The sequence below is a fragment of the Chrysemys picta genome, chromosome 11, assembly GCF_011386835.1.
Source record: "Chrysemys picta bellii isolate R12L10 chromosome 11, ASM1138683v2, whole genome shotgun sequence".
Taxonomy (NCBI): Eukaryota; Metazoa; Chordata; order Testudines; family Emydidae; genus Chrysemys; species Chrysemys picta.
This window is the reverse complement of record NC_088801.1, coordinates 73,285,388-73,302,946: the sequence shown is the minus strand read 5'-3', so window position 1 is coordinate 73,302,946 and position 17,559 is coordinate 73,285,388. Positions and strand designations below refer to the sequence as shown.

The 17,559-nt window shown below is 37.3% G+C and overlaps 1 protein-coding gene across 37 annotated transcripts in view; it reads right to left on the bottom strand.

Annotated features, from left to right (window-relative positions):
* Positions 1-17,559, bottom strand: part of AGAP1 (ArfGAP with GTPase domain, ankyrin repeat and PH domain 1) — a 653,489-nt gene that overhangs the window by 345,325 nt on the left and 290,605 nt on the right. For 35 of the 37 annotated variants that reach the window (XR_010591413.1, XR_010591412.1, XR_010591414.1 and 32 more), the window contains one exon: positions 13,167-13,301. The exons of the other annotated variants lie outside the window; for them this stretch is intronic. Coding sequence is in view for 26 of the 35 variants with exons in the window: in XM_008172585.4 (XP_008170807.1) it covers positions 13,167-13,301 (135 nt within the window). In the remaining 9 variants the exon portion in view is untranslated. The remainder of the gene's footprint in view (positions 1-13,166; positions 13,302-17,559) is intronic. 37 annotated transcript variants of the gene reach the window in all.

Here is a 17,559-nt window from a genome sequence, read left to right as displayed (position 1 = left end):
AACATGGTTTGAAATGAATCTGTGAAAGACCCAGAGGTTAAATTATAGTCAAACTAAAAATGAAACACCATATTTACAATTGGAAGATTAAAACCTTGCAAGACAGACAGAATAAGGATACGTTAGGGACAATTAAAAATCCAAACACTTCACAGACAATGTCATGCTAAACTCCAACCCTGCTGAAAAACAGATTGTGGTAACTTATATATGTTTTTAAGAACAGGCGCAATGGATTACTGAAGAAAATGTAAGCATTAAAGAAGTTCTCTCAGGACTTCAGTTAAAACCCTCACGATAAATACTAGCTTTGAGCAACCTGTATATGGCAAGATATAGAATTCAACAGCCTTTATAGTAAGAATAGTAAAAAAGAGCAATGTGAAGGATAGTCTACTCAAAAGAAGTGCTAAAAATCAGACATGCCAAATCTGTGAGAAAAAACACAGAAATTGGGCTTGTTTTTGGCTTAATTGGCTTGTGAGTAGCTTTTGGCTTGTAGCTTATTGCTTCTATTTTGTTTTAAATCAGCTCCCAGCAAGGGGGAGAGAGTCAGGGGTGCACAGTGGGCCCACCACAGTCCCAGACTGCACGCCGTGGGGATCTAGTCACATAGTGTGTAGGGTTCTTATGGATTGGCTCGTTTTGGCCTTGTTTTGAAATGGGATTAGCTTGATTTTTGGCTTATTGTGGAAGTCGGGGTGGTTATTTACCGCGTGAAAGTTGGCACCTGTGCTGAAAATGAGCAGTAGTTTAGAAGGTCCTTCGGAAAAAAATACTGTCAGAAGTAAGGAAAAGGATGTCAATGTGATAAAGGGATTTAAATGGTTACCACTTAAAGCAGTATATGCTCTGGTGAAGCCCTTCCTGGCCCTTATCTAACCTTGTGGTGAACTCAACCTGCCCCTATTACAACATCATTAGCAACAGCCGAAAGCAGAGCTTAATTAAGTCTAGCTAGCAACCATTACAAAAAGTGAGCTGTATTCCTTATTCTTGCATTCAGATACATCCCCTGCAATGGAACATCCTGAGTTTGCAGAATAACTCGATAAGCAAAGTTAAATAATCAGACTGTGATTCAGATCCCTTGGCATTGAATCTGGGAATTTATCATTCCTCTGTTCAACCTCTTCCACTGGTCCCACCAGGAAATCTTACACTCAAAACCTAACAGCAGGATGGTTTTTATAACCTCACCTCTCTCAAACTGACAGGATGGCTGCTTATTTCCAATCTATTCAGAATAAAACTCTGCAAGATCTGATTCAATAACACTTAGCAGCAGCATGTTTTCACAGTGTGCTAACAGCAAAACTGAAATAAACGGATACTGCAGCCTGCAAAATAACAATACAGCAGAAACAGATTAGCAATAGAAATGTACGTGTAATACATTTTTTAAAAGATACTGCTGCATACCACCTTAAATAACAGGGCATTATACTGGAGACAGGTATTTATGCAGAATCTTATACTTTGCTAACGTAGTCTGCATTTAATAGCAACAATAAATTTAACATGGTATTTAGTGAAGAACAACAACAGAAACCAGATTCAATTACTAAGTGAAACATAAGAATACAGTTTGATATAGGCTAGAAATAAATGTAATGTGATACTAACCTTAATCTTAACTAGTAGCTAGAAAGGAAACAAAACCCCAAAGCACCTGGCATTAAGTCAAGTCTTTCCCCCAAAGCTAAATTTTTATAACCTGCATGAAAGATTACATACCATTCCCATCACTGGATCCTGGGACAGTCAGCCCAAAGATCAATAGATCCAAGTGGCAGATCACCACCATGAAGCAACCTTCTCAGCTGAGTCTGACAAGTGTGGAGCTCAAAATCTCCAGGGGGCTCAGGCTTCTGTAATATCAAGACCTGTATTCTTTCAAATTCAGCAGGGCACTGACCCCTCCGAATGCAAATCTCTATTAGAACCAGCCAATGACATCTCACTCTATCCATCTACCCACCATGCTTCTCATTCTCTTATTCGGGATCCTCAGCTTCTCTCAACACTGTGTCCCTCCCAGCCCTCTCTGCCCCATCATCTCTTCCCCATCTCCCTGCTCTCCCAGTCCCTGCCCACTTTCACATTCCTTCCCAAACTCCTGTCAACTGCTCCATTCCCCCTAGAAAAGCCTCACTATTAAAATTAGATTTAATTGGATTTTAAAAAGCAATATGCACATAACTTAGCAATTTAAGACTTGCTTAAGACACACCTAAATAACCTTACATTTGTAACATGTGTGCTTCCTTTCTCCCATTGTTTTTAATCACTTTCACTGTGTCTTATATTTTGATTGTAAGTTCTTCAGGGCAGGAACATGCCTTTCTTATTTGTCTGTGAGGTACTGAGCAAATTTCTTAAGCCATCCTATCTAGCAAATCCAGCATGCAGGACAGTTTATGGATTCCAGTAAGTATATGCTGGACACATTCCAACAGTAAGTATATGCTGGACACTCTGAAATGACATCAATCATCACACAGTCATTGCTCTTCTTTATGACTAGAGACTGACCAACCCCCAAAAAACCCTACACACAAAAAACCACACCTATGTCATTTAAAAATCAAGCTGCTGATCATTTTAGCAGAAACATCTAACTAGCAAGTATCTGTCTTGTTGCCAGAATGGAGGCTGAGGGTGCCTGCTCGTTGTCTAGAGTTAATGGTACAGGGAACTAGGAAATCAACTCAACCGCCTCCACCACCTCCCAAACGAGGTATTTGTCTACAGGAAGAAAGTAAATAGTAAATATATCCCCTATAAGCAACTAACACCCAAACCAACTCTCATCCTTTCCAGCTTGCCAGACCCTCCCATCTTTACTGTACCCTGTGCCAAAGTCTCCCACTTTCCTTCAACTACTTCTGCAATGCAACATTGTTAATACAAAATCCTGCAGCATCATGCAAACTCCAAATTTAGGAACAGCATATGTTGAAAACACATGCCCATAGAAATTTAAATTGAATTTAATATCAACATAAATAATATGAGATATATCGCACTGCTTGGACTCTTTTTTCTTATTTAATTCATAAAGGGCTCTGACTTGAAAAAAAATTTAAGCATCTTCAGCTAACTTCAGTGCATTGTAACATTTGGAATGCTAGGCCATTGTCCTGCAGAATACATAGCATGCTGCTACAGTCCCGCTGGCCAATTTAAGAGCAGAGTTAATTGATTATGAAGATAATCCAACCTAATACTACAGTGACTGTAACATGGGGCCTCCAGAATGGACTCTTCACTATGGAAAAATTTGGGTAGATGCCCAAGATTCCAATAGGCGCATGGGGAGATTTAAATTCTTTTAATGTTATAATACCAAATGAGTCATTTACTGGATCTCGACCTTCACTTTTTGTTTTTAATGGGCTGCAGAAATCCAGAGAGATTCCAGTTTTCTATACTATTTAAACCTTTCTACTCCTTTCCTCTTCATTTTTCCAAAGAGTTAAAAAAATTTTTTTCTTTCTAACTTCTACTTCTGTATACTGCTGATCCAATAACTTCTCATACTTTATGGAGTGTGTCTTATTGCAGGTCTAAATGATCTCTTAAACCAGTGTGTTAGTTTTATTATGCCTGTATTCTCAACAGTAACAGGGAGGAGGGGAAGCTGCATAAAAGCAATCCTTGGATACTGTTACACTGCTCCCTAGTGACCTCTTCCTAAATTACAAGATGCTTTATTTTTTCCACAATATTTGATAAAATATCCAAGTTCTGCTGGTAGAAAAACATTCTATATTCCATATACACACAATAATTATGCAAAAAACAAAACTAACTCAATGCTAGGTAGTTTCTTCCGTAATTGCTCCAAACTAATCTTAGTAAATAAAATACAAAATAATCTAGTCCTTCGGGGTAAAATTTTACAAAAGCACCCAAGTGACTTAGGAGTCTAAGCATTTTTGACATTCAGAGGGACTTAGGAATCTTTGGAAATTTTACCATATATCTAATGTCAGTATAAGGGTTTGTCCCAAGAATGTTAAAGTCTTATAAATATGGTACACTTTGAACATTTGTTTTAACATCTTTAGTAAAGGGGATATACTATAATTTGTATGTCTCCAGGAGGCATTCACTAGATTTTTATATATAAGTATGTATACGCGTATAGGGAAATGAAGAAGACATTACACAAGAGGCAAAAAGCAGTAGCTACTTCAAAAAACCTTATTCTCCAAATCAAGTTAACAAGAGAAGACAAATGTTTTTATAACACCCAAACGAAAACAGCCTTGATGGACTGGCATGCCTATTCTCTATGCATTTTCTATAATGAAATTAGATATTGAATACTCTTCAATTAATCCACTACAGAAACATACTGTACTAGTTAGGACAGACCATTAGCAGAAAAAGGGCCAAATAATAGATACATAATTACTTCTACTTCCACACTGAGTTTACCAAGTATTTTATGGACTACATCAAAACTGCAATCTTTATCCTGTCATGTTAGTCTTAGATTGGGCGTAAGAATGTAGCAAGTTGAGATACAGATCTTAAATATTGTGCCATAACGATTGCTGCTCATGAATACTGGTCAAATAAACATGTCGTATGTTTTATTTCCATGAAAAAATTTTTTACACTAAAATGTGCCTTCATGTGACACAAATAGCTACTTCAAATAAATGGGAAAAATACAAATACCTGAGACTAACTAGAGCCAAAGGATTAATGCCCCCGTGCTACTGCTGCACTGCAGCAATTCAGAATTTAAACAGGCTGATACTGTCCAGCGTTGACTAGTCTGGCTAATGGGTAATCAGGGCCACATGTCATTTCAGATGCTGTACTGTAGCCATAAGCATTCTACCGAAAGGTCACAGCTGTACATTACTGAAATCGAAGTAATTACAGAAGCCAGAGGACCTGCTCCCTTGCTCTGCATAGCACTTTGGATCCACATTGCTCCAGCATCTGACTTCCAACTGAGGAACCCTTGGGGCCACATCTAGTATAAGAGTGAAGATTGCCTCTTCCTAAAATCTGTCAGCGTAAATAGGACTAAGACTTTATTCTCTACCCATTAAGCTGATTAACATTTCTTAATGAAAATATATCTGTAAAAACTGACTTTATAAGATTGATAGCGAGTGACAGCCTCTCCCTGTAATCCAAATGTATAAGCACTAATACGTCATCCTTATCCTTTAACAGAGATTGTAGTTTACACTTTAAAATACCTTTCTGCTCAAGCAGTTGGGTCAGTACTACAGTGGGCAGGACTGGGAAATAAAATAGACTTTTGACATATATACCACATTGGATATATACTGCATCAAACAAAATCAATTTAATTTTCAGTAGGCATTTCAGGATTCCAACAGCTCCACTTCCAGATTTCTTCAACCTGACACAGTAAGGGGGACATAGCAAAGGGCACAAATTATAAACTGCGGTCAATTTTCTCCTCATCCAACTTTGAGGTTTTTACACCTGGTTCAAATAACTCAGAACACAGTGCAATCAAGTCTACAACCTCATCACTACATTAAGCCTTTGGTAGTGACTGTTAGTGGTAACAGCTAATATGTGGTCAATTAGAAAAGGAAAAATGCTAGAGTCAGCAGCAGCAGAACTGATTTAAGAGGCTAGATCTTGCACACAGCCATACAAGTACCCCACCAGTTATCGTACTAGATCCCTAGCTAAACAAGCTATTTTCTGAGCCTTGTACCTTTTTCCTCCTCCTTTGGCACATGTTCTGAACTATTTCAGAAGCTAAGGAATTCACCTTTCATTAGACATGATTGCAGCCACACTACCCACAGTAATTGGGATAATTAAATCACATTGAAAGATTCCATTCAAGTGATGACTTATTTCCAGGGCCTGCTCTAATTTGTCTAGCGGCACCTTAACAATTAGACAGTAAGCAACACTGAAATTTCAGCAATGCTGGATCTCTACTGAAAAATAGTGCATTACCACTACCAAAGTGAGTAGCTCATATTCTTAAAGCAATTGATTTAAAAGAGAAATACCCCAGAAATTTAGAAATGGGAAAAAAACCTGTAAACATATCTGTGTTCTGTATAACTTTAATTTATATTAACAACAATGTATTAGTGAGGAATAGTAACCCTGCATGATGTTCATGTTTAAACTGTGCTTATAAAAATATGCAACTGTCTCCAACTTCCACAACTGTTAAGTGCAAAAGAAAAATTAATTGATTGCTAAACTACAGTATCAGGCTGCCCATTAAACTCAAATTATAGGCTCACATTAACAACTTTAAATCAGTTTGCACCTGATACAAGCAAACTACACAGGCAGATAGCACTTTGACATTCGTTTCTGTTGGTGTACATTGAGATAGGTACATAGCATGGGGTTAAATGCGTCAAAAAAACAGAACATCTGAAGGAAAGAAAACAAAAAGACATGCAATTATGAATACATCATGAGCAAAAATAAAAGCAATTCTTAAGTATTAATGGTACATCAAGCTAATTCAAGCAGGCTAATGTAATTAGAGAGACATCCTGGGGCAGAACACAGACAGTACAATACTGTGCTGACAAGAAATATTAAAATAATCATTTTCAGTTTCACTGATAAAACTATTTTGATGTGTGGCAAAAGATAATTACATCTTAATGAGGAGATCTTTTAAAAGACCTATTGTACTTTTATAAAAAAAAACTTCACTCAATTTTTCCAACTACCAAAATATATATAAACAGCCTATGACCTGTAAAAGTTTGTCACAGAATACCACAAAGATAAAACTCATTTTCTTTTATTTAGATCAGTAATTTATGGCCTGATTCTGCCATCCTTACACTGAATAGTGCCCTATCTCACAGTAATCCCATAGAAGACAATGCAGAAGAGCAGCAAAACCAGGCTTTTATTTATCATGTTAAAAAAAACCCCTCAATTTCGATTTAATGAAGTTTGAACAATTAGTCAGAGAAGATGACCAAGCAAAAATAACTTCCAATGAAAATCACATAAGAGAAAGTCTGAACATAAACACATCAGACAGACCAGATTTATGGATCTTAAGGAACTGAGAGAATTAGATGCATTTATTATACCACAAATAATCACTTCTGAAAAATCACCAACCACCATGAGGATACTGAACAGTAAGACTAAAGCAAACAGAACAGATTTCAAAAAAAGATAAAATTACGCTGTCCTGACCATTCAAATTTCTACAATTCAAATTTCAAAGAAAAATAATTTTGAGAAGAATCATTAATGACTACCTAATCCTAGAAAATACCATTGATATATTAACAAAGCAACAAACTTATAAAGAATAGATTTTCCGAGACAAATGTGATTTAAGTCAAGAGCAAAATTTCCATTACGTTAATAGAACATGCTAGATGCAATATATTTGGATTTTCATAAAGCATGAGATACCATTTCACAAAATTTTACTTAAAAAAATTAAATTTGCTTATTGACCGAAACAATGAAGTAGACTGAAAAGTGGCAAAAAGATCATCAATGTTTATGGGTCAACAGCAGCCAATCAAGCTGTGTGAGAGTATGCAGGTGGTTAATGCAAAAATCAATTTTCCGTCCAGTCTTACTTAACAATATCTGAATGAAGGAGCAAACAGCGCTTTACTGAAGTTTGCAGATGAAATTTAATTAGGAGGATTTACCAACTGTCAAGGCAGAAAATATACAGGAGAACAAAGATATTTTTAAAAAGTGGACAAATAATAAAATTAAATTCCAACTGGAAAAGATGAAAAACCTAGGGTTCCTATTGGGTAGGAATATACAAATTCTGAACTTGAATTTATGTAGCCTAATTTCCTGATAGTGGAAGTAACCTGGTAGATGACTATATTCCATCACCTATACCCACAAGTATTTGTGGGTGCAAATTTACAGGTCATTTTTAAAATATGACTCGAATTCTAACACGGGAGCTCCAAACTTAATGCTAAAAATTTTTATCTACTACCAATTCTAAAATTCTATTCTTTATACAATGCTTACTACCATGCGCCATTACTGGAAAATCTAAAACAGAATGACAGGACAAGAAAGACAAGGAAGAAGTAGGAGAATAAGAAAAAAGGAGACTAGACAGCACATATTCATCTGTATAATAATAGTGATGATCATAAACACATATTAATACAAACAACAAACAGTTGTGAAGGCTTATGAGATATCTAATAGAGAGTGTTACCTACCCCCTATCAGCTTAACACAAAGTGATAAAAATCTACAGTAACTCCTCATTTAAAGTCGTCCTGGTTAACGTTGTTTCGTTGTTACGTTGCTGATCAATTAGGGAACATGCTCGTTTAAAGTTGTGTAAAGCTCCCTTCTAACGTCATCGTTTGGCAGTCCCCAGCTTCGTCTACTGCTTGCAAGAAGAGCAGCCTGTTGCAGTTAGCTGGTGGGGGCTTGGAACCAAGGTGGACTGGCAGCCACACTATCAGCTCTCCACTCCCTTAAGTTCCCGGTGCAGCAGCTGCCTGCAATTCAGCTGTGTCCCTCCCCCCACTGCCATGTGCTGCTCCCCGAGACTCCTGCTTGCTGCCCGGGGCGGGGGGGGGGGGAGGGAGGGAAGAAAGAGGGGGGCTAATGTCAGGGTGTCCCCCTCCCCCCTGCACCCTGCTTACCCCATCATCCATAGAGCAGGGGGGACAGATCAGGACTCAGGACAGAGGGAGCTTGCAGCAGCTGCCTCTCAGCAAGCTGATCTAATTAACAAGGCAGGGTACTTAAGGGAAATGCGCATATCTCCCTCCATTCCTGCTGCCTTGTGTGGAGAGAGAGTTAACCCTTGAGGGCTCAGCCAATTACTAGTTCATCATTTAGCAGTAAGGGAAATATCCCACCCTCTGACTCCTCCACCTCAACCAAGCTTCACAATCATCATCACTGTGTACCAGTATTAAATTGTTTGTTTAAAACTTATACTGTGTGTGTGTGTGTGTGTATATATATATATATATATATATATAGTCTTTTGTCTGGTGAAAAAAATTTCCCTGGAACCTAGCCCCCTCATTTACAGTAATTCTTATGGGGAAATTGGATTCGCTTAACATCGTTTCGCTTAAAGTCACATTTTTCAGGAACATAACTACAACTTTAAGTGAGGAGTTACTGTATACGTAAAATCCAAGAGGAGATATTTATTGAACTGGTGTGTTTTACAATTAAATTTTGGGACCCATAAACTTGTCTTATTAATGGCTCCATTAACCAGTTTCCTGACATACATTCTGGTAACTTGCTGCATGCCTGAATCATACTGTGTACAGTACTTTCTGAAGACTGCTTAATTGGTGAAGATTTTGCAAAAAAGGTCATGTTTTAAAGCCTGTTTGTTCCATAGATACAGAGAAATTGTTCTACCACCAAATTTTATTAGGAATTACCACACTCATTAGGTTATCACTCATCACACAGTTATGTTAGGTACAACCATCAAATCTTTCTTAAAAATTGACATTCTACAAAGGCTTCAAGCATCAAGTCAAAAACTTTTAATTAAATAGAATTTTAAAATTGTAACTGGGCCATGAAAATGTTTGCATGCCTATACTGGATCAGAGCTTAATCTTATTGCTTACAATACGCCTTCACTCATCCCATTCTTTCCTTGTTTTGTTTTTTTTCCTATACATGCTCATCATAGGAGTTCCCTAGAATTAGACTTCAGGCATGGGATAATGTATTCCTGTTTTGTAAAGTGCTTGAACAAACAGTAACTACCACCAGCACCACCCATCCCCGATTACTACTATCGCCACTACCCCTCCCCCACTCCCACCCCTCCCCCACTCCTCCTCCTCCTAATATTGAAAGTGGCCTGGGTGAGGAATGATGGAGGGTGGGAGTCCAGGAGCTCCTTGGTTCTAATTCTGGTTATGTCACTTATTTGCCATGCTGCCTTGGACAAGTCACTTCAAGAACTGACATGGTAAAGTAGTTCAGCACATGCTTAATTTTAAGCATGTGAACAGTTGTACTCAATTCAATGGAATGCTTAAAGTTAGGTGGGTGTTTAGGTAACTTTCAGCATTGGGGCCTCAGACTCTTCATACATAAAATGAGGATAATCATTCTTACCGCCACCTATTTCAATATCACCAGTGGGAAGCACAGGAGAGGAGGGATAACAACTGAATGTCTGTACAGAGTTTCAACCATACAAAGTGCTATATAAAAGCTAATAAAACATTAACACAGCATGTTCAAAGCAGCTACAAGAAGCTAAAATTTTCCATGTCTGCCATCTCTCCACCGAAAATCTCTTACAATGGACAACCTTTTAGACGTTTTAGTGCATTAGTAGTGACATATTGTGGGCACCCTCAGTAAATTAGGTGACGTATACATACAAAATTAAATAGCCCTTAACACCACCTGCCATCCAGTACAGAAATTAAAATAGAACACAATATATTTTAAATACAGGACCTTTCAAAAATGGTTGATTTTCCTTACCTATTAAATATGGCTTCACAAAACGTTTTTTGTTCTTCAGCCAAAAAGACAGTGACAAAGACACAAAATAATTGCATAAGATTTTCCTCATTACACACATTGATTTTCTCAGAGCACTATTGGGAATTACTCAGGCATATTCCTATAAGGATAAAACCTTACATCTTAAGAAGACTACTCTTCTCCCCACTCCCCCCTGTAATCATCGTTACATAAGGCAAAGCACTGACATATGGTATCATAAGACCTCTTCACTTTCAAGGAACTGTAATTTTGTTTCTAAAGGATCACTGCATCATTTCATAAAGACTAAATTGAATCTGGTGTTTCCCACAGCTGTAAATCACAGGTAAATCATATTTAATCTTGGTAAGTATTTCTCCGAAGATGTCTGAAATCAGTTAATCAATTGGCCATTGATCAGGATTTGTATTATCTGCCATAAATTTTTCTTTTTGGCCCAAAGTTACCTCTTCTTTTATTGAAGTCAACGGCACAACTCTCACTGACTTCAATGGGAATAGCGGCTGTTGTCCTAGTCTGAAAAACACTTCACTTTTTTATGTATAGGCAATTCTATGCCACTCAGCATACTGAACATTTAAAATTCACCACCACTTCACATATTCTAACAATGTTTTCCCACAGTATATTTACTCCTTGTATTCACTACATAGCATCACTAACATTATAGGAGAAGGCCACAGTATGTAATAACCAGCTCATCCAGTACAAATATGCGCAAGTGGAGGAGTTGTATCACTGTATAATTCTACAAGTTCCATCTCCCAAGAGTTCCGAGAGAAATGAGAGGGGATGGAATCCCAAAAGTTTTTAGGGTATATGTAATGAAAAATAAACTGCAGCTAATCGCAAACAAGGACATTAAACTTTTATTTTTTGCACGCAAAATCTTAGAAATTAATCTTTGATACAGGGAATACGAAGAGAACACAGTGGATTTCTCCTCAATACTCTAAGAAAACGTGGGTAAACAAATTGTATTAGCTGAACTATTAAGAACAAAAATAACCTCTCCATTTGGAATTTAAACCCAGAGCAATTCACTTCAGTACTTCCACTTACAGAAAGTCCGTTTGGTCTATTTTTCCTCACTTCTTTTGCACGTACAGCACTTACGCTTGTTTACGCTATATGCCATTTTTGGTGGTATGTAGTGTCCACACCTGCGTAGCCACCCTAGCAGGGGTATAAAAAGCAGTGTAGCCAGTGAGGAATGGCTCAGGCAAGTGAAGACACATGAAAAGTGTACTAGCTCAAGCAGTGCCTTCCTATCTACACTGTTATTTTTAGCTGTGTAGTGTGCTGCTTTCTCCACCACAAAGGAAGGCTCTGGCACTGGGGAGGCAATAGAGAAAGGCTCGGGCAGCTCCCCATGGCTGGAGCCCTGACTCACCACAGGGAAACATTCCTGCAATAGGGAAAGGCTCTGGCAGGGGAGAGGCAGCTGCCAGAGCCTTTCCCTGACACATATAGCGACACACTGTAGTGTGGACTAGGGCTGCTTTTCACTGCAGCATGTAGCTACACATATACTACATGCCAGCAAAAGTAGTATGTAGTGTAGACATAACCTTAGACACTTATTGATGAGATGGCATCTCATGTAAACTATGGTTCTTACAAGAGAAAACCCAGAGACTAGAACATGGCAGAGATCAGGAACTTCAGGAAATAGTTTTAAATAATAAAAAATTTTTTCTTTAAAAATTAGAATAATTTCTGTAGTGGCCAGTTTACAGTTGGGGATAAAGTAACGTATTGATTAGTACAGTGGAAGATAGAAGATATCTCAAATATACACAGTATGTGGAACTACCACTAGAGGGAGCACAGAGACTTGTTTCATACACAGAAGACATTTAGGAACTGCATATTCCTTTTCCATTTTTTGTTTTATTTATTTAGCCATTGTGTTTTCCCCTCAGGTACACAATGGAGCTTTTTCCAGGAGTAACTGTCCAAGTAAACAATTGTGAGTCAAGTTACATATTTAGTGTTTTTCTTCCATGCTGTATTAATTAGTTGGAACATCTTCTCACACTAGACCATAAAGTCACTACTCCCTGTCTTTTAAATCCCTCCCTAAAACTCAATTCTACTCTGATGGCTAGGTGAAATTGTCAATTGATAACAGTTATGTGGATGCCATGAGAGAATTTTAATACTGATCTTATGCATTTTATTTATCTCATCAGATTTCATATTCTACTCTCAATTTTTAAAAACGTGTTTAGTTATATCTTTATTATACATGTCTATTAAGTGGGGGTAATTACATAAAAGATTACCCACAGTCCCACAACTTCAGTGTCTGTTATATAGTATACCTGCATGAAGACATTTCTTAAGTAGATATAAATATAATCTGCATAAATAACAAACGTACTCATGATATTATGGTTCTAATGTATTGTTTCTTTCCAACCAGGAAGGGACTGAACCCAGCAGCTGGAGACAACTGGAGTACAGAAGGCTGTATGTGAATGCACAGTGCTGAGCAATCTCAATGGGACTCTAGGTGTTACCAAAATAAAAAAATCTCAACCAGGATTAAATCTTCTGAACTATATAGTAGGCAGTGGTCATTAATCTGGAGAACACTTTGGTTACAGTATGCTGTGAGATACTGAGTTGAAAAAAAAATCCATCTTTACCATCTTGGAAGACCCTTTCCACATTCAGCCCGTAAGTAGCACAGGTTTCATAGTAAGTGCATCTCTTCAAATCGTTCGACAGCTTTCTTGCTCTGGCATCATCAATAACACGTGGATTATTAGAGCTTATAGCATCTATAGTAACAGCATGCAGAGAGGGAAAAAAAGCAACAGCATTAGCAGTTTTATCGTGATAACAAATCCTGTATTCAACAGCGGCAGTTTATATTTACAAAACAACCTATGCCTACAGAGCCTACAAGGTGCTTAAATGTAATCCTAAAAAGAAATTCATACAAAAAACTTCATAAAGAGACTAAAGGTTGCACAGATCAGCAAAAAAGCCAGGTACTGTCAATTTAAGATTGCATAACCCTAACTTTCCCTTTTTGCATATAATATACATCCAACACAAACTGCTTTTTTATATAAATTCTCTACCTTCTAAGACACGTAAATATCATAAATTTTCCTCTGCACCCATATACAATACATTTAAAGGGACAATGTTTCCTCTAGTAATATTCCACAATAAAAGTATTGTTCAGAGGTGCATTTTGGACTCTTCTCAGGAAACACAGGAAAAACCGAGTACTATTATCAGTATTTCTTTTTTCAATGATTTCCACTACATTGTACTTTTAATTGTGACCTAACAAGCTGTCTTAATAAAGTCAAGTATTACTTCACCAGAGAACTGGCTATACTTTAAAATACCGTTTAACTCTGTAATTAGTGAAAAATTTGTTTTCAAAGTTGATAGTTCTATACTAATCTTCAAGTCACTGATACAATTTATTTTCCACTTAGAATTGTATCTTTTCCCCCTAAGTTACCTTAAAAATGCATATAAGGCTACCAGGTGAAATATATTTAGCTGTATTAAATAGTAATAATATACTTAGAGTAAGATATATTAACAAAATACAACCAATACTGCTGTAATCCTTTAAGGAAGCAAATTACTTTTAGATCCCTTATTAACGCCAGCACATTGACTAATATGCTAAGTATGATGTAAAAATGACTTTCATGGACAGTCTGATATACAGAGTACTAGGATGTAGGGCCGCAGAAGTGATGATACTACCATAACGCATAAGCACACTTCTTCACTTGAGTGTTTAACCACCAATATTAATGGCCTCTTCATGTAGTATTGTTGGATAGTGGTGTCTGTTAATTTTAAGAAATAAAAATATGGAAAAAATAAAAGTTAAGACTTGGCTAAGGACCAAGGGCAACAGAACTCTACCGGGTTCCAAAATGTATAGTGTAAATTCCATAATTCAACTCTCTCACCACAGTCCTTGCAGACATTACAAGGGTCACAGGAGTTCTTCCCTCCTTACAGATTCTGCAAAACCTTGGTTCAGCCCCTACACATCCCACAAACTATGCATTAAGTTTAGTTTACATTTAGCTTACCTGAGTATATATCTCCAGCCATCCTGCCTAGGTATAAGGCGGCGGTTAGGAGACCTCACTTGCACACTTCACAAGTCGGACAGTTCCCTTTTCTTGACCACTACACATCCAATATACAGCAGCCCTTCTTACAACCACCGCAACTTGAAATAGTCCTCAGAAGCCTTTGCACAGGTCTGGGCATAGGTAAATAGCCCAGTTTACTGCAAAATTAAAGAGGCTATGCATACATGCATTGCCCATCTTTCCTTAGATTTACACTCAGGGCCTGATCCAAAGTCCATTCAAGTCAATGGATTTGGATTATACCATTAATGAGCTTAGCAAACACACGTTCTGTACATGCTCAAAATGCCATTTTAAAGGCCAGAGAAATCAAACCCATTTTCTGATGTAATAAGGCATGCAATACTCCTCAGTGAGGACTATTCTCCATGCAAATCTCAATACTAAATTGTCAGGCATTTTAGCTGTAGGGCTGATCTGAATAGGTTGCAAGAATTATTTTATTATAGGATGAAGATTACTGATTTCCTTCTCTTTGTGTTCAAAAAGACTGAACCATTTTTGCTCTAACTTTCAAAATCCACTCACCTAGGTGCAGAGATCATTTCTGGAAAATTTCATCCACAAAGATCAAAATGTCAGTCAGTAATGAGCAACTGAAAACAGGGGAATGTAATAGCAACTTTTATGCTATCTTCAATATAGTGAGTTGCAATCAATGTCCTATTGTAACATAGTACATACATAACTGATAACATTTCCCTCTGGAAATGTAAACTGAAGTTGGTATCCGAGGAAACATCTAAGAATTCAAGAGTGATCACACTAACATCTTTGGAGTAAAGAAACGGATGTCATGGAGAAATGAATTTCACACCTTAGGACCCAACACATGACACTGACTTAAAACAGGATAATGGTATTCCTAAATAGCAGCTGATTGTAGATATCCATCGATGCTCCCACAGGACCAATCAAGCAGTAGATTTTATCAACACGCTTGAATATAAACAATTAACATAATTAGAGAGTCATTGAGAGGACTAACTCTTGACTATTCATAGCAATCATATTATACAAACTATTACTGATGTTCATCCTTCAGCTTCCAGGATCAGAAACCAAAATGCTGCTATAGCATGATCCTCATAATAAACCATCACCTATGTGTCAGGATTTCCCAATATTTTGAAGTGATATGATTGTACTCACATTGTCACCTTGTTCAGCTCTCAGAACTCTGAGAAATGCCAACTGACTAGGAAAGTGGTTAGTTTAGTCCTGATAAAAACTCCACTACAGCAGAGTGTTTTACATTGCAGTTCTCACTTGTACCACTTACAAACTGATACTGTGTGAAATCACACACATCTTCCTCACAAGCTATATGGCCCCAATTCAGGAAAGCGCACATGCTTAAGTCCCATTAATTTCATTGACTATTCACATTCTTAAAAGTTATGTACATATTTAAGCGTTTTGCTAAATGAAGGTCTATATTACCTTTATATCTCATATGAAAAAAGAATCCAGCACATTTTGGATATAATCAGCTGCTATTTAGGAATACATATATATAAAACCTATATTTTTATATATACATTTGTGAATTCTGTATACTAAGCTACCACCTTCATGATGATCCTCATTCATTTCACAGTGGGAAGATGTAGTTATCCCACACAGGTAATGAGAAGATTCGAAGAGGTGATTTAGTGAGTGCAGAAAATTGAAAGGAATAATGTAAAGGGTTTTTTAAAGTGTTTATTCATGGAACAACTGACAGAGCAAGGAGACCTAATCACAATGTATGTATTGTTTGAAACCGCAATTTACTTTACTAGGGTTTTTAGCATTAACTTACCCACTTGTCAGGGCATTATAAGGACTAGTTAATATTGTAAAATACTTTGAGATGTATAGCACTAAAACCCATTACAATTCAGACCAACACACACAACGATAACATTTTCCTGTTTTCCATGGCAGCTTATAGTAACAATGCAAAAACTGCAGCATCACAAAAGTGATCAGAAAATGTACCTAAGATTCAGCTACAATTTATTTAATAGAAACCAATGAGGTTTCCATGAGATAAAATCTCATCTGAACTTGAATATAAATTGCCATTACTGTGAATACACTTGGCATTCCTGTCTGAAGTATATTACTTCGGTTAATGTTTCAAACATTTTAAATCTTACATGTGCTGTAAGGTACCAACTGAAGCATATTTATACTGCTATCTATTACCTGACATAAAAGGTAAAAACAAACATGTGTGCTTGGAAGCAAGTCTAAGGATTTTTCTTTGTAAAACCAGCAGAGGGTGCTGAAGGCACGTGGACAATAAATGCTTCTAAAATTAGCAACATCACTTAAAATGATATTTTGGTGTCAAAATCTGGACCTCAATTTCACCTGGAGATGGGGGAGAAAATATCCCCCTCTATTTTCCACCTCCATATTCACAATGGGGAGATGATTCACCTTTGGTTGCAGGAGCAGCAGCGGGGAAGACACTAGCATTTTAGGGAGATTTCACTTCAGAGATCATTTCACAGCTACCAGTCTAATCGCTATGATTAGTGGATCGGTAGCAGAAACCAGTCAGATATAATCGACACCATAACATTAAAAAGGACACTGTCACCTTTACGTGGAGCTAAGAGTGATGCCCTGTATTATCTTTGGCTCTTGCCTCTCTACCTCCCACCCCTACTATCATTAAAATTCTCCCCTCCTTCTCTGTGGCGCTGTGGGAAAGACCTAGACAAAACTTCCAGCACTGACCACCTCACTGTAAGGGAAAACACTGAAAATGGCACACAAAGCAAAGAAATCCTGAACAAATATCTTTCCCCTCTAACCTTTCTCTTACAGTAATCTTAGGTGTTAAACATTGTGAAATGTTTACGTTGACAGTGTCCCTTTAAGCAATTCACTTTCCTTTTTGACT